Source organism: Eubalaena glacialis, chromosome 2, assembly GCF_028564815.1.
Source record: "Eubalaena glacialis isolate mEubGla1 chromosome 2, mEubGla1.1.hap2.+ XY, whole genome shotgun sequence".
NCBI lineage: Eukaryota > Metazoa > Chordata > Mammalia > Artiodactyla > Balaenidae > Eubalaena > Eubalaena glacialis.
In genome coordinates this window covers 100,655,835-100,680,796 of record NC_083717.1, presented here as the reverse complement: position 1 = coordinate 100,680,796, position 24,962 = coordinate 100,655,835, and the positions used below count along the sequence as shown (strand labels likewise).

The following is a 24,962-nucleotide window of genomic DNA, read 5'->3' as shown; positions in this document are numbered from 1 at the left end:
AGAAATCTCTTGCATTCCTATACACTAATGATGAAAAATCTGAAAGAGAAATTAAGGAAACACTCCCATTTACCATTGCAACAAAAAGAATAAAATACATAGGAATAAACCTACCTAGGGAGACAAAAGACCTGTATGCAGAAAACAATAAGACACTGAAGAAAGAAATTAAAGATGATACCAATGGATGGAGAGATATACCATATTCTTGGATTGGAAGAATCAATATTGTGAAAATGACTATACTACCCAAAGCAATCTACAGATTCAATGTAATCCCTATCAAATTACCAATGGCATTTTTTACAGAACTAGAACAAAAAATCTTAAAATTTGTATGGAGACACAAAAGACCCCGAATAGCCAAAGCAGTCTTGAGGGGAAAAAAACAGAGCTAGAGGAATCAGACTCCCTGACTTCAGACTATACTACAAAGCTACAGTAATCAAGACAGTATGGTACTGGCACAAAAACAGAAACATAGATCAACGGAACAAAATAGAAAGCCCAGAGGTAAACCCACGTACCTATTGTCAACTAATTTATGACAAAGGAGGCAAGGATATACAATAGAGAAAAGACAGTCTCTTCAATAAGTGGTGCTGGGAAAACTGGACAGCTACATGTAAAAGAATGAAATTAGAACACTCCCTAACACCATACACAAAAATAAACTGAAAATGGATTAGAGACCTAAATGTAAGACCGGACACTATAAAACTCTTAGAGGAAAACATAAGAAGAACACTCTTTGACATAAATCACAGCAAGATCTTTTTTGATCCGCCTCCTAGAGTAATGGAAATAAAAACAAAAATAAACAAATGGGACCTAATGAAACTTCAAAGCTTTTGCACAGCAAAGGAAACCATAAACAGGACGAAAAGATAACCCTCAGAATGGGAGAAAATATTTGCAAACGAATCAATGGACAAAGGATTAATCTCCAAAATATGTAAACAGCTCATGCAGCTCAATATTAAAAAAACAAACAACCCAATCCAAAAATGGGCAGAAGACCTAAATAGACATTTCTCCAAAGAAGACATACAGATGGCCAAGAAGCACATGAAAAGATGCTCAACATCACTAATTATTAGAGAAATGCAAATCAAAACTACAATGAGGTATCACCTCACACCAGTTAGAATGGGCATCATCAGAAAATGTACAAACAACAAATGCTGGAGAGGGTGTGGAGAAAAGGGAACCCTCTTGCACTGTTGGTGGGAATGTAAACTGATACAGCCACTATGGAGAACAGTATGGAGGTTCCTTAAAAAACTAAGAATAGAATTACCATATGATCCAGCAATCCCACTACTGGGCATACACCCAGAGAAAACCACAATTCAAAAAGACACATGCACCCCAATGTTCATTGCAGCACTATTTACAATAGCCAGGTCATGGAAGCAATCTAAATGCCCATCAACAGACAAATGGATAAAGAAGTCGTGGTACATATATACAATGGAATATTGCTCGGCCATAAAAAGGAACGAAATTGGGTCATTTGTTGAGACATGGATGGATCTAGAGACTGTAATACAAAGTGAAGTAAGTCAGAAAGAGAAAAACAAATATCGTATATTAATGCATATGTGTGGAACCTAGAAAAATGGTACAGATGAACCGGTTTGCAGGGCAGAAATTGAGACACAGATGTACAGAACAAACGTAGGGACACCAAGGGGGGAAAGTCGTGGGGGGATGGGCGTGGTGGTGTGATAAATTGGGCGATTGGGATTGACATGTATACACAGATGTGTATAAAATTGATGACTAATAAGAACCTGCTGTATAAATAAATAAAATAAAATTCAAAAAAAAAAAAAAAAGAATCTGCCTGCCAATGAAGGGGACACTGGTTCGAGCCCTGGTCCGGGATGATCCCACATGCCGTGGAGCAGCTAAGCCCGCGAGCCACAACTACTGAGTCCACGTGCCCCAACTACTGAAGCCCGTGCGCCTAGTGCCCGAGCTCCGCAACAAGAGAAGCCACCACAATGAGAAGCCCGTGCACCGCAATGAAGAGTAACCCCTGCTCTCCGCAACTAGAGAAAGCCCACACGCAGCAACAAAGACCCAATGCAGCCAAAAATAATAAATAAATAGATTTATTAAAAAAAAAAAAAAAAGAACTGAGGCAAATAGTACATTGAGGAATGATGGCCAATAGAAACTCCAGGAGAAAATTGTTCAAGAAGGGAAAGATGATTATTGTGTGTTACTTGGCTCTGCAGTCATATTTACAAATAATTATTTTGTCATAATCTTGTCGATCCTGATTATTGGTTCTAGAGCTTCTAGAGCCAACACACAGACAAAGCTAGGAAGACAGAATTATAGTCTCAGAATAGATGTAAATACCATTAACCCAGACAATAAAGTGAAGATAATAACTGTTGGGGGTGGACAAGGGTAAAATGGGATGGGGATCAAAAATGATAAGTCAAGAGGGATCAGGAAAAGCACGTAATTTGGTGATGGAGAAGTGATTGCTAGAAGAAACAGCTAAAAAAAACTGAAAGTCATTGCCTCTAGGCAGCAGGTTTATTTGTGAGATAAGGGCCTGTTGATTTTCATTATAAACTCTTCTGTACTATTTGATTTATATTTGTCAGGTGTATGATTGTTTTGGTTTAAAAGTTTTAAAACTTTTTAAATGCATCTATCCAGATGATATCTCATGTCTTGACGGAGACATCATACATAAACATGTGAAAAACAAAGCATATAAGATGAATCAGGTTTAGCCTCCCTAAGGTAATTCCCTGGGATATTGAGTCACCTTCCTATTAAGAATAAGCCTATTCACTTCAGTTATCACCATTCAAGACAAATAAGCTTAAAGACCATCTCATCTTATGGTTTAGCGGCACAAAAATCCAAGTAGCAAACCTGAAATGTGGTTTGCATATTACATGAATGCCTTTTAAATTTTTTGACCTTGACCCACTGTAAAACTACATTTGTGTGTGACTCAGCACACACACACCCACATAGCTGAAACAAAACTTAAAATTAAAAAAAAATATTTACCTCTTCCTGTGTGTGATATGCTCTCAAAATTTTTGTTTCATTCTATTTTATTTTTTAGAATAATGGTCACTTTAAATGATTTTAACAATCCACTGCTGTATTATGACCCACAGTTTGAAAAACATGCTAATTGGCCCATTTTTTCTTAGGCCAGAGAATGTGCTTGTGAGATTTGGAGCTTATGTCTCAGATCAGCTGAACCTTCCTAGTAGAACTACTTGTTGCTGATATGTAAAAAAATGTGTTATAGAAAGTTAGCTTCTATCATCTTTGTTAGTAGCATGGCTCCCTTCTTTTCATTTCTCTTTTTCCTTAAAATTTTCTTTTTTTTTTATCACTGGTCCTGTTGGGCACATATTAGGAATAACTAAATTCATTTCTGGAGTATTTATATATATATATATATCTCAGATATGCATAAAAGTCATACACTTATATAATCTTGGGTTTTACCCATATGTCCATTTGTTTGCATTTGCCATGTAAAGTACAGACTTCAGCCAAACATCTGCTGCTTATGAAACCGTTAAAACCCAACCTCCCCTCAAATATTGGGATCTTGTGATATTTTCAAATTTGGTAGATTCCATGTTAAAAAGACACAACTCTAAGCATCACTATATCTACACGTTTTAGCAAAGTTTAGGGAAAACAAAATCAGTGCAAAATTGATTGCACTAATAGACTTGAATAAACTAATTTAGTTTGTTTGGATTTTTTGTCTCATTAAATTAAGAACTACAAGCAGCTGTTGAAGAGGTGCTGCCAAGCCTGAAAAAAGATGGTGTGGCCATCTATTACGTGAGCAGAAGTTCTAACACCGATGGGGTCGACTCTTTCTTAGACAAAGTGGATGAAGTGTCAACTGAATCTATCCCAGAGTCCTGGAGGTCAGAAGTCACCTTTTTCACTCCTGCCTTATACATTTATACTTCTGGAACCACAGGTAAAAATAAAGAGAGGATCTCCAAGAAATGGACCTATCCTGAAAGTGTTAAATGTTGGGTTAGATTTTCAAATGCTCTCTTTCTTCGGGAAAACTTATCAGATAACTAATACTTCAGGGGATTTAGCTCTTTGCCTGTGGGAACTGATCTTGTTTCATAGCATATGAAACCATTTGGGTTTCTCTAAGCTATGCATATCTCCCCCAGTTGGTGTATAGAACGGATAAAGAGGTTAACCAAGAACTACAAAAATAGTTATGATGATGGATAAGATTTGGCACTGAATAGGTTATTGGAATTTTTTTAATGATTGCTGCATTTTGATTATATTATATCCAGAGTCCATATATAATGTATAACCAATTATAAATGGACCACCAAAGAAGACTGCAGAACAATAATGGGGTTATATTTACACAAATATTTTGACCACTATCTTTCCATGCAACACTGACTTGGAGCTGTTTGGTGCTGTGGGTGTAGGATGGCTCTTAGCTGAGGGCCTAAAATAGTGTATTTCATCAAATCTAGGATGCTTTACACCTTCAGTGTAAGCTGCACCATTATTTTATAAGCTACTAAGAGAAATCACTGCCAATTATCAGTGTTACTGGAACCCTGCTACATGGAACAGGCAATATTAAAGGTAGGATGTACTAGGTGCTCTTCTAGGAGCTTTACAGCATTTGTTCATACAATTCTCCCACCACTCTTAAGGTGGGTACTACTCTTATTCCTATTTCACAGATTCAGAAACCAATGCTCAGAGAGGTTAAGAACTTTCCAAGATCAGAAGTAGAAGTGTCAGGATTCACCTTGGTAGGCTGACTCCACAGCTCATGCAACTGACCACTCTGCCAGAACACCTCCTAGTTCATCCATTTAACAGCTATTTGGTGTCTGCCTATTCTAGTCCAGGGGAAATGTTACCAAAACGTAATCATATGACGCCTGAGTGATATATTTAAGAGGAGGGCAGGAAGCTAGCCCCAGCATGCTAATTATTAATATTGGGAAGTTGACTATGTGAATCATTTATCTCTTTTGGTTAAAATTTTAACTTAAGCAGGTAATACAAACATGCATTATCCTTGTAAAATTCCATAAGACGGTACAGAAAACCTGAACGAACTTTTTGGCCAACCAATAGATAAGGGTTCCTTTGAGCCTCATGAGGAGAGGTGGCTGGGGATGACCTATTAAAGCTGATTCCCAGAGCATAATGTCTGTCACTGTTTTGTCAAAAGTTATATATCGCCATGCCAACAGAATGGTAGGATGACACAGTTAACCAAGTGCTTCCACTACATCCAGACACTACCTTAATATATGGAAATTTTACCCTCATTTTTAATAGAATGGTAAAACTAAACTGAAAACTTTGGTTTGGGAAATAATTGAGATAAAACAAGCCCTTTTAGTTAGTGATTGGGTGTTCTAGTCTTAATACTATATAGGTAAGTATACAGTATTAAGACACTTCTTCACAATTGCAGGTTTTGACATCAAATATAAAACCCATTTTAGGGGAAAAAGAGAATAAGCAGTCTTTAATTTAATCCTATAATTCAGAATTTAGATTTAATTGGAATATAATTGGGTTGATGTTTATGTTACTTTTCTTCTCTCTGAATAAAATATTTGCTAAGTTACTCTTCCAAACATTAATTTAAAAAATTCATTTAAGCAATCAGAGAACAAAATGTTTTCCTTGTTCCTCAAAGGCAGTCAGTAGCACAAAATTATATAATAGTTATTATATTCTTATTTCTTCATTAAAACAAAAATTTTAATTAGGAAAGTTTCTGAAAGTACTTCAAACCAGCAAAGGATGTGCATTTCTTTTTTTTCTTTTTTTTTAAATATAATTCAGAGCTTTTACTATCTGGACAATTTTCTTCCAAGGTGAATACAATTGATTTATTGATGCTTTCTTCTGTTTCAACAAAGACCATGAATTGTGAATTGTGTTTATGATGATGGTAGTTTGCCAGCCATACTGCTTTGCCTTATAACAAATTACTTTTATTCAGGCAATACCCAGCTAAGGTACCATCAAATACTGAAGCATCTGAATCTACAGAGAATTGCCTTCCTCTTCCCAAAGCCAGTTTACCCACTCAGGTCTTAAACTCTAGCCCCAGCCCCTTGGTAATGACTTCATGCCCTTCCCAACTGAACTGATTCCTATGGGAAACAATATAAGCATACACTTTCAATTGAGTCTTACCAAAAACTTACATAAATTATAGTTAAGAAAATGCAAATGTACTTAGTGTAATAGAACTACACTGAGATACCATTTTTCACCTTTCAGATTGGCAAAAATCCCAACATTTGAAAGGATACCTTGGAAAGGCTATGAGGAAACAGGTGCACTCATGTATTACTGATGGGGGAGTAAATGGGGACAGCCCTTATAACAGGCAATGTGGCAGTGTCTATCAAAATTACAAAGACTTATATCTTTTCACCTAGCAGTCTCACACCAGCAAATTTATCCTACAGATGGAGCATCATTCATAGTGCACAGTGCCATGTGGACCAGGTTATTCACTGCAGCATCATTTGAAATCGCAAAATAACATGAATAAATTATAACATACACAGAGGACTTGATGCAGCTGAGAGAGGGAATAAATGAATGAAAAATAGGGGAAAGTTCTACATACAAATATGGACAGAACTCCAAAATACATTAAGTGGAGCAGGGGCAAGTGCAGAAAAGTGTGCTTTTTTTAACATGGGGGAAAAGGCAAGAACATAGGAGCAAATGAGCTTATATCTGTATGAAGAAACTCTAGAACAGTACATAAGAAATTCATAAAAGTGGTTATGAAGGAAGGAGATAGGAGGGATAGGCTATTTACTCTCTCTGAATCTCAGCCTTCTCATCTGCAAATTAGAGAATATAATTCTACTTATTAATTATGAGAATTAAATGAAATTTTGAAAATACAGTTGACACTTGAACAATGTGCAGGTTAGGGGTACAGACCCTCCACACAGTTGAAGGTACACGTATAACTTATAGAAGGCCCTCCACATAGGTTCCTAGGTATCTGTGATTTTTCATTCATGGATTCAATCAACCATGGATGTATTTACTATTGAAAAAATTCCTCATATAAGTGGCCCCGAGCCATTCAAACCCCTGTTGTTCAAGGATCAACTATACCTTGCAAGGTGGTAGACCCAGAACAGAAATTCAATAGACATTCTTTCCTTTTTCCTCAACTTACTACTGTAATAACCATCTAACTCAGAGGTCAGCAAACTATGGCCTGTGGGCCAAAAACAGCCCTGCCACCTGTTTTGTAAATAAAGTTTTATGGCAACAGAGCCAAGTTTGTTCCTTTTTGTGTGTGGCTGCTTTCAGCTATAATAGCAGAGTTGAGTAGTTGCAATAGAGACTATGACCCTGCAAAGCCTAAACCATTTACCATCTGGTTCTTTACAGAAAAAAATTGCCAACTTCTGGTGTAACTGAATGCAATCCTCTAATCACCAGCTGATGAATCTTCCTAAGCCACATCTCTCTCCCAGACCACATGTCTGTGAATGACCACTCTTGGTTCACTCATGGCTTTTCTTGTGTGTTTACAAAGGTCTCCCGAAAGCTGCAATGATCAATCATCTTCGCGTTTGGTATGGAGCCAACCTTGCTGCTGCCAGCGGGATAACGGAGAATGATGTAGTCTATACCACACTACCCTTGTACCACAGTGCTGCGCTTTTGGTTGGCTTACATGGATGTATCCTGACTGGTAAGCTTTTTCTCTCAACAAGGTGTTGGAGCCCAGTACACATTCAATGTGCTCATAAGGAAAAGTAATACAAAATTTGCTACTTTCCTGTGTGCCCGGAACGGTGTTTAATTCCCTGTTGATAACTAGCTTGTTTGGCTCACAATAGCAAGCATCCAAAAGAATTTATAGGGAATTCCCTGGTGGTCCACTGGTTAGGACTCCATGCTTTCAATGCCAAGGGCCCGGGTTCAATCCCTGGTCAGGGAACTAAGATCTCACGTGGCCAAATAAATAAATAAAAGAATTTATATTTTCTCATGCCTGCTTGTCTAGTAATATAATGCTATAATTGTTCAGCATATCAAAGAGGAAACTTCTTTAAAATATTTTAGGTCTTTATCCAGGTTAAGGTACTTGATCCTTCGATTCCATAAATAATTCTCTTATGTCATTTCTGTCTTCAGAAATCTGCATGTTGATCTCCATTAGCATCTGATTTAAACTTCTTATTCAGTTGTCCCATTCTACTTTATTCTTCCCTCCTCCCACAGGTCCTCAGCTCTGGTCAGAATACTTAGCTTTCCATCTCTTCTCTCTCCTTCTGAAACTTTACCATTTAAATCAGAATTGTCATCCTTTCTCCTGTCAGTAGGATTTCTGCCCTTTGTGTATATAAAGTCTCAGTCCAATATCCACCTCTTCCAGGAAACCACCTCTAACTTTCTAACTAAGCTAAAAACCTTAATTTTTTCTCCCATGTGACATTTTATTTTAAATATTTATTATATATAGTAACATATATGCATATGCATACACAAATACACATATGATTCTCCAAGCCTCTGTTCCTTTCCCTCATCAACTTATTGATCAGCTATAAAACACTTAGTCCAGCATCAGTACCAGTCTCCAAATCAGCAAGGAATGCCTGGGTCTGATCATGTTGTTGGGCCCTTCAAGAACAGGGTGACTCTGAAGCTCTCGTAGGGACAAATCAATCACTCACACATTTGCTTAAGCACAATTGATATATGCTAAAAAAGAAAATATAGTATTTTTTAAAATTTCTCCTAAAATATTGGACTTTTGTATATTTAGGAGTAGAAATAAACTAATAACGTGAAAAATATTTGTGACTTTTTTTTATTTCACTTTACTACATTTCATACCTATCGTTAGATTGGATATGATAGATATATTGTTTTTACCCATTGTATTAGTTTCCTATTGCTACTGTAACAAATTACCACAAACCTAGTGGTTTAAAACAACACAAGTTTATTCTCTTACTGTTTTGAAAGTCAGAAGTCCTAAAATCAAGATGTCAACAAAGCTGCATTTCTTCTGGAAGCTCTAGGGAAGAATCCATTTTCTTGCCTTTCCCAGTGTCTGGAGGCTGCCTGCATTCTTTGGCTTGTAGCCCCTTCTTTCATCTTCAAGCATTTCACTCCAATCTTTTGTTTCTGTCATCCTTTCTCCTTCTTCCCTTGATCTTCTTGACTTCCCCTTATAAGCACCCTTGTGATTACATTGGGCTCTCCCAGACAATCCAAAATAATCTTCCCATTTCAAGATCCTTAATTTAATCACATCTACATAGTCCCTTTTGTCATGTAAGGTAGCATAGTCACAGGTTCTAGGGGTTAGGTGTGGATGTCTTTGGGAACCATTATTCTGTATACATCACCCATCAAAGAAGAATATCGCCTGCTTGCTCAAGACCCTGGCTCTCCATCGCTTATAAAACTGTCAGGCTCCTCCACCTGGCATTTACAAACTCTCCAGGATTGCACCCCTAGCTGCTTCTCCAGGTTCATCTCCCTTGACCCACCCAGCCTTCACCACTCTAGTCACAGGTCAGCAGAGTCTTGGCCATCGCCCAACCTTCTGGACTGCCCTGTCTTTATGTTCATGCTTTTTCCTCCACCAGGAATGCTCTCATCTTTCTCGATATTCACTTCTCAAGACCTAATTCAAATACTATGCCTTTCTCAGCCCTTGCCCTCAAGCAGAATTAATCTACACACAGACACACACACACACACGCGCGTGCACCCTTAGGGCCTCACTGAACCTCGTTTATTGCACACTGACTCTTATTAGAAAAATTTGTGTCTTCTCCCCCACTAGATTGGAAGCTCCTATAGGACAAAACTGTGTCTTATTCATTTTTTTTGCATTGAATATAATTGGTACCTAATACTTGTTTGTGAATATAATTCATATATAAATTTTTTAAATTTATAAATTTCAAAAGTGACAAATATAATTAGGGACTTTTTTGGTAGCATTTCTTTATTAGTACTTTCTATGACTTCTCTATAGGTGCTACTGTTGTTTTGCGGGCCAAATTTTCAGCCAGCCAGTTTTGGGATGACTGCAGAAAATATAACGTCACTATCATTCAGTATATCGGTGAACTGCTTCGGTATTTATGCAACTCTCCCCAGGTAACACTCCCCATGTTTCATTATCTTTTCAAAATGCATAGGATGGGAATTCAAGTCACTTTGGGTCATGCTAAGTTTCAGCTGCTTCTTGTATATCGGTTTTCAGTTTACACTACAGTTACTTTTCATGATAAAGAGCCTGGCACCACACCTACCACAGGGGATTTACCAGATGGCAGCTGCTGTAATAACATTATTATTCCCTACCTTTGTACCTGTTTTCACATCTGACCCTCTACCTAGCATATCCTCTGCTTCTTTCTCTACCTGTTTAAACCCTACTCACGGTCAAAGCCCAGTTCAAATGATACCTCATATGTTAAACTTACTTGGGTCACCCCAACAAAAGTCATTGCTCCCTTCCCCTACCTCATTTGTTTTCTCCTCCTTTGTGGCCCTTGTCAGATTGCAGGTGTTTGTCTTCATGCCTCCCATCCTCCCTAGGCTGTAAAATCTTTGATGGCAGGGACCACATCTTATCTCCTTGCCCTCTCTTATACCACAGGCATGCAGGAAACTTTTACTTAATGTTGCTTAATGAATAAACCCCCATATGGCTTTGAAACCATCTGACAAAATCTGTTACCAAGCTTAGAACAGACGCCCCAAAGGTAAGTAACTCCAAGGGCTTTGGATCTGTCCTATTTGCAGATATCCAGATATCTTGAAGGGGTTGTTTGAAAGAGTTCCTTCTGCCCAGTCCCTCAGCTCTCATCAGAGAGGGCAGCCTGCCTCTCTTGACCAGATCAAGGTTTCTCAACAGTGGCACTGCTAATATTTGTGGCCAATTTATTTTTTGCTGTATGGACTTATCCCATGCACTATAGGATGTATAGTAGCATCTTTGGCCTTTACCCAGGACATGCCAGTGGTACCCTCCCCATCCCCCCAGGTCGTGATAATCAAAATGTCTTCAGACATTGCCAGATGTCCCCTGGCAGGCAAAATCAACCCCAGATGAGAACCACTAGACTATATAATGCAGTAAAGTCACAAGATTCTACTTTCTTTAATCCTTTCACTCATCATAAGAAAACAAACTCAAAGGATCACTAAGTTGATCAATTGCTATTTATAAGCAACTGTTATGTTCAATTTATATACACTGGGAATTTTTTGGTTTTCCAGTGCACATAAAAGTTATGTTTATACTATACCATAGTTTAAGTGTGCAATAGCATTATATCTTTAAAATGCAGTGTACATACCTTAATTTTAAAATACTTTATTACTAAAAATGTTAACGATCATCTGACAATGCCAGTTTGCCAAAAACCTTCAATTTGTAAAAAAAAAAAAAAAAAAAAAAAAAATGCAGTATCTGCAAAGCACAATAAAGCGAGGTATGCCTGTAACAGAAGCAGTGTGACATAAAGAATTATAAGATGCTCTTGCCTTAGTTCTTTCTCTCCTCACTTCATTCAGTCTCTGCCCACATGTCACCTCATAAAAGAGACCCCTCCTACAAATTCTAAAACATACCACGCTACCCCTTACCATGCATCTCGTGGGTTACTGCTTTTCGTGGCACTGTCACTTCTGAAATAGTGCATGTTTATATGACTGTTATCTTTCTCCTCCAGTTAAATGAAAGCTCCATGCACCAGGAGCTTTGTTGATTGCCAGATCCCCAGCACCGAGATCTGTATCTGGCACATCCTATGCATCAACAAATTTTGCTGAATGATCCTCTAAATTCTTGCCCCTGAAAGATGTATAACTGACTTGAGGGAAGTAATGTGTTCCCCCCAAATGTTTGGGCTTAGTGCATATTATTCTGATTCAGGGGGTACATTCAACAGATTTATGAGGGTCATAATTAGCTGTAAGCTGGGTGAGGACCTTTCCCATAGCACTGGGTGAATCTTGAGGACATTATGTTAAGTGAAATAGCCAATCACAAAAAGATGAACAGTGTATGATTCCACTTATATGAGGTACTTAGAGTATTCAAAATCATAGAGACAGAAAGTAGAATAGTGGCTGCTTGGGGCTGCAGGGAAGGGGGAATAGGGAGGTTAATGGGTATGGAGTTTCAATTTTACAAGATGAAAGGAGTTATGGATATGGATGATTGTGATGGTTGCATAACATTATGAATGTATTTAATACCACTGAACTGTACAGATAAAATAGTTGAGAGTAAATTTTATGTTGTATGTATTTTACCACAATTAAAAAAAAAATCACAACAGGAGACCCAGGTTCTATGAATTTAAAGGGAGCTTAAAGAAAGATTGTATCAAAAGGACTTCTCAGAAGTGGATACAGACAACCCTGCAGTCTGCGGAATGGAAACCACAATCACAGAAAGTTAGACAAAATGAAAAGGCAGAGGATTATGCCCCAGATGAATGAACAAGATAAAACCCCAGAAAAACAACTAAGTGAAGTGGAGATAGGCAACCTTCCAGAAAAAGAATTCAGAATAATGATAGTGAAGATGATCCAGGATCTCAGAAGAAGAATGGAGGCAAGGATGGAGAAGATGCAAGAAACATTTAACAAAGAACTAGAAGAACTAAAGAACAACCAAACAGAGATGAACAATACAATAACTGAAATGAAAAATACACTAGAAGGAATCAATAGCAAGAATAACTGAGGCAGAAGAACAGATAAGTGACCTGGAAGACAGAATGGTGGAAATCACTGCTGTGGAACAGAATAAAGAAAAAAAAAGAAAAGAAATGAAGACAGTCTAAGAGACCTCTGGGACATTAAATGCACCAACATTTGCATTATAGGGGTCCCAGAAGGAGAAGAGATAGAGGAAGGACCTGAGAAAATATTTGAAGAGGTAACTGCTGAAAACTTCCCTAACGTGGCATAGGAAACAGTCACCCAAGTCCAGGAGGCACAGAGAGTCCCAGGCAGGATAAACCCAAGGAGGAACACGCCGAGACACATAGTAATCAAATTGACAAAAATTAAAGACAAAGAAAAAATATTAAAAGCAACAAGGAAAAAATGACAACATACAAGGGAACTCCCATAAGGTTAACAGCTGATTTCTCAGCAGAAACACTGCAGACCAGAAGGGAGTGGCATGATATATTTAAAGATATATTTAAAGTGATGAAAGGAAAGAACCTACAACCAAGAATAGTCTACCCAGCCAGGCTCTCATTCACACTTGATGGAGAAATCAAAAGCTTTACAAACAAACCAAAGCTAAAGAATTCAGCACAACCAGACGAGCTTTGCAACAAATGCTAAAGGAACTCCTCTAGGCGGGAAAGAGACCAGCAACTTAAAACAACCTTGTACATATATAGACTGCTATATCAAAACCTCATGGGAACAGCAAACCCAAAAACTACAATAAATACAAACACAACACTAAAGATGGTCATCAAACCATAAGAGAAGAGAACTAAAGAAGAAGAGAAGAAAAAAGACCTACAAAAACAAACCCAAAACAATTAAGAAAATGGTAATAGGAACATACATATCAATAATTACCTTAAATGTAAATGGATTAAATGCTCCAACCAAAAGACACAGACTGGCTGAATGGATACAAAAACAAGACCTGTATATTTGCTGTCTACAAAAGACCCACTTCAGACCTAGAGACATATACAGACTGAAAGTGAAGCGTTGGAAGAAGGTATTCCATGCAAATGGAAATCACAAGAAAGAGGGAGTAGCAATACTCATATCAGACAAAATAGACTTTAAAATAAAGACTGTTATAAGAGACAAAGAAGGTCACTACATAATGATCAAGAGATCAATCCAAGAAGAAGTTATAACAAGTCTAAATATATATGGACCCAACATAGGAGCACCTCAATATATAAGGCAAATACTAACAGCCATAAAGGGAGAAATTGACAGTAACACAGTAGTAGTGGGGAACTTTAACACCCCACTTTCATCAATGGACAGATCACCCAGACAGAAAATCAATAACAAAACACAGGCCTTAAATGACACATTGGACCAGATGGACTTAATTGAAATTTATAGAGTATTCCATTCCAAAGCAGCAGAATACACATTCTTCTCAAGTGCACATGGATCGTTCTCCAGGACTGACCACGTGCTGGGCCACCAAGTGAGCCTTGGTAAATTTAAGAAAATTGAAATCATATCAAGCAACTTTTCCAGCCACAATGCTATAGATTAGAAAGAAACTACAAGAAAAAAAAACCTGTAAAAAACACAAACACTTAATTGTGTTTGGAGGCTAAACAATATGCTACTAAACAATCAATGGATCACTGAGGAAATCAACGAAGAAATCAAAAAATACCTAGAGACAAATGAAAATTAAAGCACAACGATTCAAAACCTACAGGATGCAGCAAAAGCAATTCTAAGAGGGACATTTATAGCAATACAATCTTACCTCAGGAAACAAGAAACATCTCAAATAAACAACCTAACTTTACACCTAAAGAAACTAGAGAAAGAAGAACAAACAAAACTTAAAGTTAGTAGAAGGAAAGAAGTCATAAAGATCAGAGCAGAAATAACAGAAATAGAGATAAAGAAAGAAAATGATAGCAAAGATCAATGAAACTAAAGGCTGGTTCTTTGAAAAGATAAACAAAATTGATAAACCTTTAGCCAGACTCATCAAGAAAAAAAGGGAGAGGATTCAAATCAATAAAATTGGAAATGAAAAAGGAGAAGTTACAACTGACACCACAGAAATACAAAGGATCATAAGAGATTACTACAAGCAACTGTATGCCAATAAAATGGACAACCTGGAAGAAATGGACAAATTCTTAGAAAGGTACAATCTCCCAAGACTGAACCAGGAAGAAACAGAAAATATGCAACAGACCAATCACAAGTACTGAAATTGAAACTGATTTAAAAACTCCCAACAAACAAAAGTCCAGGACCTGATGGCTTCACAGCCAAATTCTATCAAACATTTAGAGAAGAGCTAACACTTATCCTTCTGAAACTGTTCCAAAAAATTGCAGAGGAAGGAAAACTCCCAAACTCATTCTATGAGGCCACCATCACCCTGATATGAAAACCAGACAAAGATGTCACAAAAAAAGAAAATTACAGGCCAAAGTCACTGATGAACATAGGCACAAAAATCCTCAACAAAATACTAGCAATCCAAATCCAACAATACATTAAAAGGATCATACACCATGATCAAGTGGAATTTATCCCAGGGATGCAAGGATTTTTCATTATCCACAAATGAATCAGTGTGATACATCACATCAACAAATTGAAGAATAAAAACCATATGATCATCTCAATAGATGCAGAAAAATCTTTTGACAAAATTGAGCACCCATTTATGATAAAGACTCTCCAGAAAGTGGGCATACAGGAAACCTACCTCAACATAATAAAAGCCATATACAACAAACCTACAGCTAACATCATACTCAACGGTGAAAAGCTGAAAGCATTGCCTCTAAGATCAGGTACAAAACAAGGATGTCCACTCTCACCACTTTTATTCAACATAATGTTGGAAGTCCTAGCTCCAGCAATCAGAGAAGAAAAAGAAATAAAAGGAACCCAAATTGGAAAAGAAGTTAAACTGTCACTGTTTGCAGATGACATGATTCTATACATAGAAAATCCTAAAGATGCTACCAGAAAACTACTAGAGTTCATCAATGAATTTGGTAAAGTTGCTGGTTACAAAATTAATGCACAGAAATCTGTTGCATTTCTATACACTAACAACAAAAGATCAGAAAGAGAAATTCAAGAAACAATCCTATTTACCATCACATCAAAAAGAATAATATACCTAGGAATAAACCTACCTAAGGAGACAAAAGACCTGTACTCTGAAAACTATAGTAAGACACTGATGAAAGAAATTGAAGACGACACAAACAGATGGAAGGATATACCATGTTCTTGGATTGGAAGAATCGATATCGTCAAAATGACTTTACTATCCAAGGCAATCTACAGATTCTATGTAATCCCTATCAAATTACCAATGGCATTTTTCACAGAACTGGAACAAAAAATCTTAAAATTTGGTGTTTGGAAGGGGAAATAAGATAGACCAGAACCCTGAAACAGCTGAATAGACTCAGCTCACCTCCCTTGTGTTGTCTGCCTTCCCTCCAAAATTAGGTAACCTCTGTGGTCCTTTCCCAGCCTAAAATGTCTGTCTCTGCACCACCTCCATTCAGATAGAAAACAGAATGGAGGGGGACTTCCCTGGTGGTCCAGTGGTTAAGACTTCATCTTCCAATGCAGGGGATGCGGGTTCGATCCCTGGTTGGGGAACTAAGATCCCACATGCCTCGTGGCCAAAAAACCAAAACATAAAACAGAAGCAATGTTTTAACAAATTCAATAAAGACTTTAAAAATGGTCCACATCAAAAAAATCTTAAAAAAAAAAAAAAAGAGGGCTTCCCTGGTGGCGCAGTGGTTGAGAATCTGCCTGCCAATGCAGGGGACACGGGTTCGAGCCCTGGTCTGGGAAGATCCCACATGCCGTGGAGCAACTGGGCCCGTGAGCCACAACTACTGAGCCTGCGCGTCTGGAGCCTGTGCTCTGCAACAAGAGAGGCCGCGATAGTGAGAGACCCGCGCACCGCGATGAAGAGTGGCCCCCGCTCGCTGCAACTAGAGAAAGCCCTAGCACAGAAACAAAGACCCAACACAGCCAAAAATAAAAAATAAATAAATAAATAAATAAATTTAAAAAAAGAAAGAAAACAGAATGGAGGGGTGTGTAGCAGCACAGAGTGGAGAGTGGCCAGTTTGTCCAGGACAGGGGTAGACCAGGGGAAAGAGGGACAGAGAGCAGAATCAGGGTAGGTTTGCCCGAGAGGTGAGTTTTGAAGGGTGCAGAAAAGTTTTCCAGCCGTGCAGGGAAAGAAGGGCTAATGATTAGCTGGAACAGCATGGCAGAGCAGTGGAATAAAGCACCTGCCGTATTGGGAACTGCAGGCAGCATGGCAGGAGGCGAGACTGATTGGCTGGGCCAGGTAACAAGAGTTTTACTGTTCTGAGACTCAAGTGTGAATGTGATAAAGCACCACGAAAGGGCCTGAGAGTGATGTGGGAGGTGGTTTTTAAAGACAATCCCTTTGCGTGCAGTGAGAAGATACACTAGACACAGAAACCTCTCTTCTGTAAAACGAAGAGGTTGAGTTTCACCCTTTCACTCCTGTCAATGGGTGCTTTCTTTTCTCCTCAGGGAGTCAAGCAGAAGTATAGCATATTAGTTGTTAAGGACATGGACTCAGGAATTTTTCTAAGGTGGTGAATAGCTTCTGCCCTTTCACCTCTTGGAAGTCTTCCCCAAAACGAGGAGGACAAGAAAAAGACACACAAGCTCTATCATCCTAGAAACTAAGAGACATTGCAACCAGGAACTACGTAGTACAGAGAGCTGAAAGATGAAGGTCATTGCCATAGCAGGGCTGAGGGGGTGAAACTTGAGAGGCAATTACCAACAAGAAGGAAGCTGATTGACTTCCTAAAGCCTGAGAAATTGGAGGCACCAAATACAACTGAAGTTTTGATGAGGTACCAGGCTTGAAAACAGGAGAATTTTTGAAAGTCTGTGTATGAAACAGCTATACCTACTGCTCCCATATCCCACTTCTGTAGGAGACAGGAGGCTTATTCTCTGGAGAAGAGCTAGAGAAGCTTTGAACTCAAGGATCCCAAGAGCAGAGGAGGGCAGGGGTGAGGCACTGAGAAAAGAGATTGAGTAACTATCTACTTACTGACCAGGGAGACCCCAGCTCCCTTCCCCTGCCCAGCTTCCAGAACTCCAATAGTCAGTTTATGCTTGCAGGCAAGAGAGCAGAGGAGGGTTATGCTTAGGAAGAACTAAACTTTCTCAGAAAAGAAACTGGACATTGGCTCACTGCCCCATCACCAGACAGTGCAGCCAACCTGGCAACAGCCCCTCCCCACCACACAAAGTGGCTCAAACATCTTTTTGTTACCTTACTTCTAAATATGAACAGATACCAAAGGAAAGCCTCTGACAGAAAAGATCATTTTCTAAAAAGAAGAAAAAGCAGCATCAATTCAAAGAGCAGGAGAAGACTTCCAGAAATCAATAATTAATATTCTCAGAAATATTAGAGAAGATTTTATATCCATTAAACAAAAATAGTATGCTACCAAAAAAAAAAAAAAAAGAGTAAGACCTCCTGAAAAATAAAAATACGATTTAAAAATTACTTAATCCATTGAAAGTTTGGAGGATAAAGTTGAGAAATCTTACAGAAAATTGGAGGAAAGACAAAGTGATGGACATGAGGAGAGACAAAATAAGAAAATTAGAGGATCAATCCAAAAGATCCAATATCTGATTAATAGGAAATAGGGAAAAGGATAGTGAAAATGGAGAGGAGGAAATTATTAAAGAAATAATACAAGAAAACTTCCCAAAACTGAAGGACAGATTGAAAGGGCTAATTGAGTACCTAATAAAATGAGTGGAATTTTTTTTTTAATTCTTAAAATATACTATGATGATATTTAAGACTATCAAAAAAAGAGAGAGAGGGACTTCCCTGGTGGCACATTGGTTAAGAATCCACCTGCCAGTGCAGGGGACATGGGTTCGATCCCAGGTCCCGGAAGATCCCACATGCCACGGAGCAACCAAGCCCGTGCACAACAACTACTGAACCTGCACTCTAGAGCCCGCGAGCCACAACTACTGAAGCCCATTTGCCTAGAGCCCGTGCTCCACAACAGGAGAAGCCACCACACTGAGAAGCCCATGCACCGCAACAAAGAGTAGCCCCCACTTGCCACAACTAGAGAAAGCCCGCATGCAGCAATGAAGGCCCAACGCAGCCAAAAATAAAATTATTTAATTGATTAATTATTTTTAAATGATTGCCTATTTTAAAAAAAGAGAAAGAGAGAAGATTCTATAAGAATAACAGTTGACTTGCCAACAGCAACACTCAAGCTGGAAGCTACAGGGAGCAGTGCCTTCAAAATTCTAATTAAACATTATTACCTATCTAGAATTTCATATCCAACCAAATTATCAATCAAGTATAAAATAAGAATATTTTCAGACATTCAAAGTCTCAAAAAAATCTTACCTCCTGTATACCCTCCTTTAGGAAGTTCCTAGAGAAAGTGTTCCACCCAAACAGGAGAGTAAAAAAAGAAAAAGGAGGACACAAGATCCAGGAAAGAGAGGCAAAGGGTATCCCCAGGCCTGGAAAACAACTCGTCCAGATTGGAGCAAAAGGATAAAAGGAAGAAAAATGTGAAAAAGGAAATTATATCATCTGATAGAAGGAGGAACATTGTATTTAGATGCTTTTGGAGGGTAAGGAAAGAACTACAAACAGAAACTAAGAAAATGAAGCGAAGGGGCAGGGAGGAAATTAATCCCAGGAAAAACAAACATTTGTTCAAGAATTTGTTCATAGTATATTATACTTAGCTCATCAGCGGTGGATTAGGGGCAAAGTAATGTGAGCACTGAATATTGATTTAACCAAAAATTGTGATATTGAAAAATTGGGAGAGAGCTTAATCCCCATCCAGCACAATAGGAAATCAGTAAGTAATGTCTAAAGTGACTAATCAAAAGATAGTGGTATCAGCATTTAATTTAGAAATATGCAGGTGAGAAGAAACAGCTACAGGGGTTAAAAGTGTCTGCCTCTAGGTGGTAGGCTGAAGGCAAAGGATGAGGACAGATAAGTGGAATAACATTTCTTCATGTAAAAGCCTTTCAGTACTGTTTGGTTCTTAAACTCTGTGTGTGTGTAGCTTTTTTTTGTAACTAAGGAAAAGAGTGCTCTCCGAAGTCATGTAGATTTGGATTTGAATCTGGGGACAACTGTGTTTCTACCTGTGTGATCTTGGGCAAATTATTTTAAACTTCTCAAAGCTCCGTTTCCTCAATTGTAATATGAGGCACATACTTGATTACCTCTCACATTTCAGTAGGGCTCCTTAGAACCTTAAGATAATGCAGGGCAATTGCCTGGCACATAGCAAAGCCCTCAATAAAAGTCTTCTGCTTGCTCTGATTACCTGGTGCCCTGCACCCTCTCTGGACACCCTGACCTCTCACCCTTCATCAGTCATTCAATCCATGGTGGATTAAAATCCCCCAGGTGTGTTTGCATGCTGCACCTCACCTCTAATGTGGAATAGAATGTTCGATCTTTGTTAAAGAAAAATGAGAAGGTGACCCTTGACCTTTGGGGAGTGGCTTTGGTGGTGAGGAAATACTGTTTCTTCTTTTGGAGAAACACCAGTACTCTCAGGCCCTGGTGAGCAAAAGCTTAGATGAGAACCAGACATCTCTGAAGCCTCCAGGGCCTCTCGGTTTGTGTCCACAAACATTTCCAGCCTACAGCCTTAATCCCTTCTGCTGGTGTAATAAGATCCCTCAGTTTACGATGAAAACTAAGCTGATGGCACTGTGACCGTGAGCCCAGCTACCTGGCACCCGTAGGTGACAGCTGCACCTCCGAGGCTGGCCCGCTTCCCACATCTCCAGAGCACTGCCGCCTCCTGCACCCTAAACCCTGCCCTGGTGCTGATGTCCCGGCCATTAACTGTTGAACAAAGAAGTTGAGGGTTTCCTGGTGGAGGTTATTTCTTCTTTTACTGCAGGAATTGCACTATATGCAAAGCACAGGCCCAGGCACGGTGGATGATATATAGAGAGATTTGGCCTCAAAGGAGCTTACAGTCTAATGGGAGAGATAGATATTCACCACCCATTAGACAAGGAAATGAACTAAGAGGGTGATTGCGGGCTGCATATAGAAGAAGTAAGGTCTCCGGTCTACACACTGGAATGCTACTTTGGAGCTTCTCACGCAGGCCTGGGACCAAGTCAACCCCAGGTCAGGTGGTTATTTTCAAGCAAAAGTAAGTATTCCACAAATATTTGTGATGGTTTATTCTCAGAGTGGCAGTGAGAGACAGCAGTGTGGGGGGCAAGGGTAGCCTCTGGAAAGCTGACAATCCTTGCTGAGCAGAGTAGTGCCTTACAGACAGGATGACCCTATAAACCACTATCCAAACAGGGACATTTGAGAATGAAAGGAGTGTCGTTAATAAGCACATCAGGACAACAGGTGTAAACCAGGATCGGCCCTGGCAAACCAGATATATAGTCTCCTGACTTATAAGTACTTGATAATTATAAAAGGGAATCGATTCAGTGACTTAGGGACCAATAGAGCTGATGAAGAGAATAGGTTCCCACTCAGTCAGAACAAATAAGTTCGTGCAGGTTCAGAAGGCTTCTCAGGTAAGTCTCCTCAACACCCTGGTTAAGAAACACTGGGACAACACGCCTAGTCTCTCTCTCTCTACACATTTCCTCCTCAATAAACGGCAAAAGGGGCCCAGTTTTAACTAGTGAAAGGTATCGTCCTCCTCTCTGGTTAGGACTCCTGAAAGAACTTCACCCCCTGAGTTTTGACCAAGGAGCTACTTAAAAATTAAATGCATACATGCTGCGCCACGGGCTCCTTGGCTCCTTTCACATGGAAACCAATTCAAGGTTTGTTTGGTTTGGTTTCTAACTGCCGTATCAAAGGTCCTCCCCATGTCGGAGAACTGCCAGCCTCTCTCTGCAAACGTTTTTTTTTCAAAAAGGATCTCTTATTCCAAAATCGCTTCACAGTGATTTCGCAGAGGAGGAAATAAGGTACAAAATACTCCCTAGAACATTTGCTCTTTTAAGCAAGTTGCTGTTCAGTCAAAGAAATTCACATTTGATAGGAGAGGAGAATCCTAGTTACCTAGCACTTCTACCCGACTCCGCCCTGTTTTCGGTTAGAGTAGAGGTCATCAAGTTACAGATTTTGCAAGTTAAAATTATACTTATTTACCTGTCCCTCCCTCCAGGCTGTGATCTCCTGACATCACATCAAGTGACTTATTAATATAAAATATCATTAAAATTACCCAAGGTTTGGACATATTTGTAGGGCCTCATTAATGGAAAGCAGACCAGTCCTCATCCCCCTCTCTTGCTCATACAAGCTCTGCTTTCAGTTCTTATACCCAAAACAGCCTTTCCTTTGTGATTTTTTTTTAACATCTTTATTGGAGTATAATTGCTTTACAATGGTGTGTTAGTTTCTGCTTTATAACAAAGTGAATCAGTTATACATATTCATATGTTCCCATATCTCTTCCCTCTTGCATCTCCCTCCCTCCCACCCTCCCTATCCCACCCCTCTAGGTGGTCACAAAGCACCGAGCTGATCTCCCTGTCATGAAGAACCTTGTGATTTTTATTTATAGCAAAGCATATTCCTCCCAGGCCACCTCAGGCAACTGGGAGCCAGCTTCCTCTCTCTCTTCCCCTTCCCATCCCATCAGAACAGTTTCACTGTGTTGGTTCAGCTCTACCTGATCTTGTGACCACTGGGTCTATCTGTTAGACGAACGCATGATCAAGAGTCTTCTCCCCAGTCCTGCCAGGCCCTCACATGAATTCTCTTGAATGACTGTAGAAAATGATTCTCTCTCTTTGCCTGGACTGTGTTCCCATTTTCTTCGTCATTGTCAAGTGAAGATTATTGCTTCAGATTGTGTCAGTCTCTGACAGACCTCTCCCACGGGGCCTTTCCTTTCTGGCAATTCACTGAGATCCACCAGCCTCATCAAGAAAACAATCAACACATGACTTAAGCTTCAGATTGGATATGGATTAAATGTTGGCACCACTGAGTTCCGTCAAGTGACAAATCAAAATGGGAAAATCCAAGCCTTTCAACTATTAAATCAGAGTTCCCACTGTCGGCCCATACTGTGTGTGTTGGTAGGGGGGGAGGTGTAATATGTGTGGATGACAGAAAAGGCATGCACTGAGGTCAGCTCATAACCAACATAAATATGTAGAAACATAAAGGCCATTATTAATACGTAAGTACAGGCTCCAAAGATGTTTCAGCTTTGTCTCTTCTTCGTCCTGCTACAGAAACCAAACGATCGTGACCATAAAGTGAGAGTGGCATTGGGAAATGGCTTGCGAGGAGATGTGTGGAGAGAATTCATCAAGAGATTTGGGGACATTCATATTTATGAGTTCTATGCTTCCACTGAAGGCAATATCGGATTTATGAATTACACGAGAAAAGTCGGTGCTGTTGGAAGAGTAAACTACCTACAGAGAGTAAGTACATTGAAAAGTGAGGGCAGCCAGCTTTCAGCACATGGAGGTTTCTTAAGAGCTATGTCATGATGATGTTATCATCAGAATTCCATGCAGTCTCAGAGCCATGGCCCATTCATATCACCAAGAGAGGTTTTGCTCAGGTTCTGTGACAATGACCTAAAAATGACAGGGTCCTCTAATTTTAAAATATTAATTTCTATTAAAAACAACCCATTATGCCTTTGCCATCTGCAACTTGTGTGAAGTCTTCTAATGCCATTTATACTTGTATATGTTAAAACACCTGAAGGTTACCAGTTCTGTATGTTTACTATACACCGTGAAATGTGGTATTTCCCTTTCATCACGCTGTACATTACCACCACCAGGGGAATTTTTTATACATATAGGTGCAGGGCCCCCACCCCCTGAGCTTTGGATTCAATTGTTCTGGGGCCCAGGCATCAGTATTTTTTTAAAGCTGTTCAGCCAGGGTTAAGAACCACTCCTTCGAGAGAACCAGGGTGCATCCGAGTTATAGGATTCTTGTAAACATTTGTTTTCACCTAGTAACTACACCAGAAAGATATTTCTTATGTGTAAGCCAGCTCTCACAGCATTCTCTTTTCCCTCTAAGTCATTTTATTGCCTCATCTCCAGACAATCTCTTTGCCTTTTATTGTGCTCGAGCATTCAGTCTTCCAGATGACCACCTATTCTGCAAAATTCCAGAAATATTCAGCAAATGCTGAAACTTCCCTTGCTTGAGCAGTCATTACTGTGGTTATGCCTTGGGCAGCTCATCCTGCCTGGGCATGAAACAGCCACACCAGAGCTCCCAGGCAACCTGTGCCCCCAGGGACTGACCAGCAAGTACAGAGGACAATAGTCCATGTGCATAAGAGATCTGGCCCAAGAGATCAAATTCCACTACTATCACAGACTAGCCCAAGGTCATGCCCTTTGTGTTTCTTAGGCCTCAACTTCAGAATCTATAAAAGAGAGAGAAAGAGAAAACATAGAGCCTAGTGCCTGGCCCAAACTCAGTGTAATAAGGGAAGAGAGTTGTTGAAAGGATTACATTATATAGGATATAGCCCAATGCCTGTCATATAATAGCCTTGAAGAGTTATTAGTTGTAGAGATTATTATTGTTCCATTCCTTGTATTCTGGCCTGATCTCCAGGCATTCCCAAGTCCAAGGAACCTCTCTAACAATAACAGCCAAACCTACACTACACATGTCCCTCCACTGTGCTCCACACCTGCGCCATCCAATACAGTAGCCACTAGCTACATGTGGCTATTTAAATTATGTAAATTTTTAATCAGTTCTTCATTCAGCCTAGCCACATTTCAAGTGCTCAGTAGCCACATGTGTTTAGTGACAACCACGTTGAGTAGTACAGTTATAGGACATTTCCATCATCACAGAAAATTCTACTGGGCAGCACTACTACAGACTGAGAATCAATTCCCTACTCCCCACTGGAATCGCTGCTGAGAGGGTTAATCTTCTCTAGTTAGCATCAGGCCAACCTGAACTAGCCCAGACCTTGCATACTCAGGCTAAATGCAGTTCACCACAAGAGAGGGCAGAAAGCCGAGCTGAGGCCCGGTGCAAGCTATCTATGCTGTCACTACTAACCCTCAGAAAACGTGAGTTGCAGGGAAACTCATTTCAA

The 24,962-nt window shown here is 39.4% G+C and overlaps 1 protein-coding gene across 1 annotated transcript in view; it reads left to right on the top strand.

Moving 5' to 3' along the window:
- SLC27A2 (solute carrier family 27 member 2) overlaps positions 1 to 24,962 on the top strand; it is a 62,684-nt gene that overhangs the window by 13,322 nt on the left and 24,400 nt on the right. The window contains exons 2-5 of the mRNA XM_061182150.1: positions 3,782 to 3,991; positions 7,601 to 7,759; positions 10,067 to 10,191; positions 23,101 to 23,295. Of these exons, the coding sequence (XP_061038133.1) occupies positions 3,782 to 3,991; positions 7,601 to 7,759; positions 10,067 to 10,191; positions 23,101 to 23,295 (689 nt within the window). The remainder of the gene's footprint in view (positions 1 to 3,781; positions 3,992 to 7,600; positions 7,760 to 10,066; positions 10,192 to 23,100; positions 23,296 to 24,962) is intronic.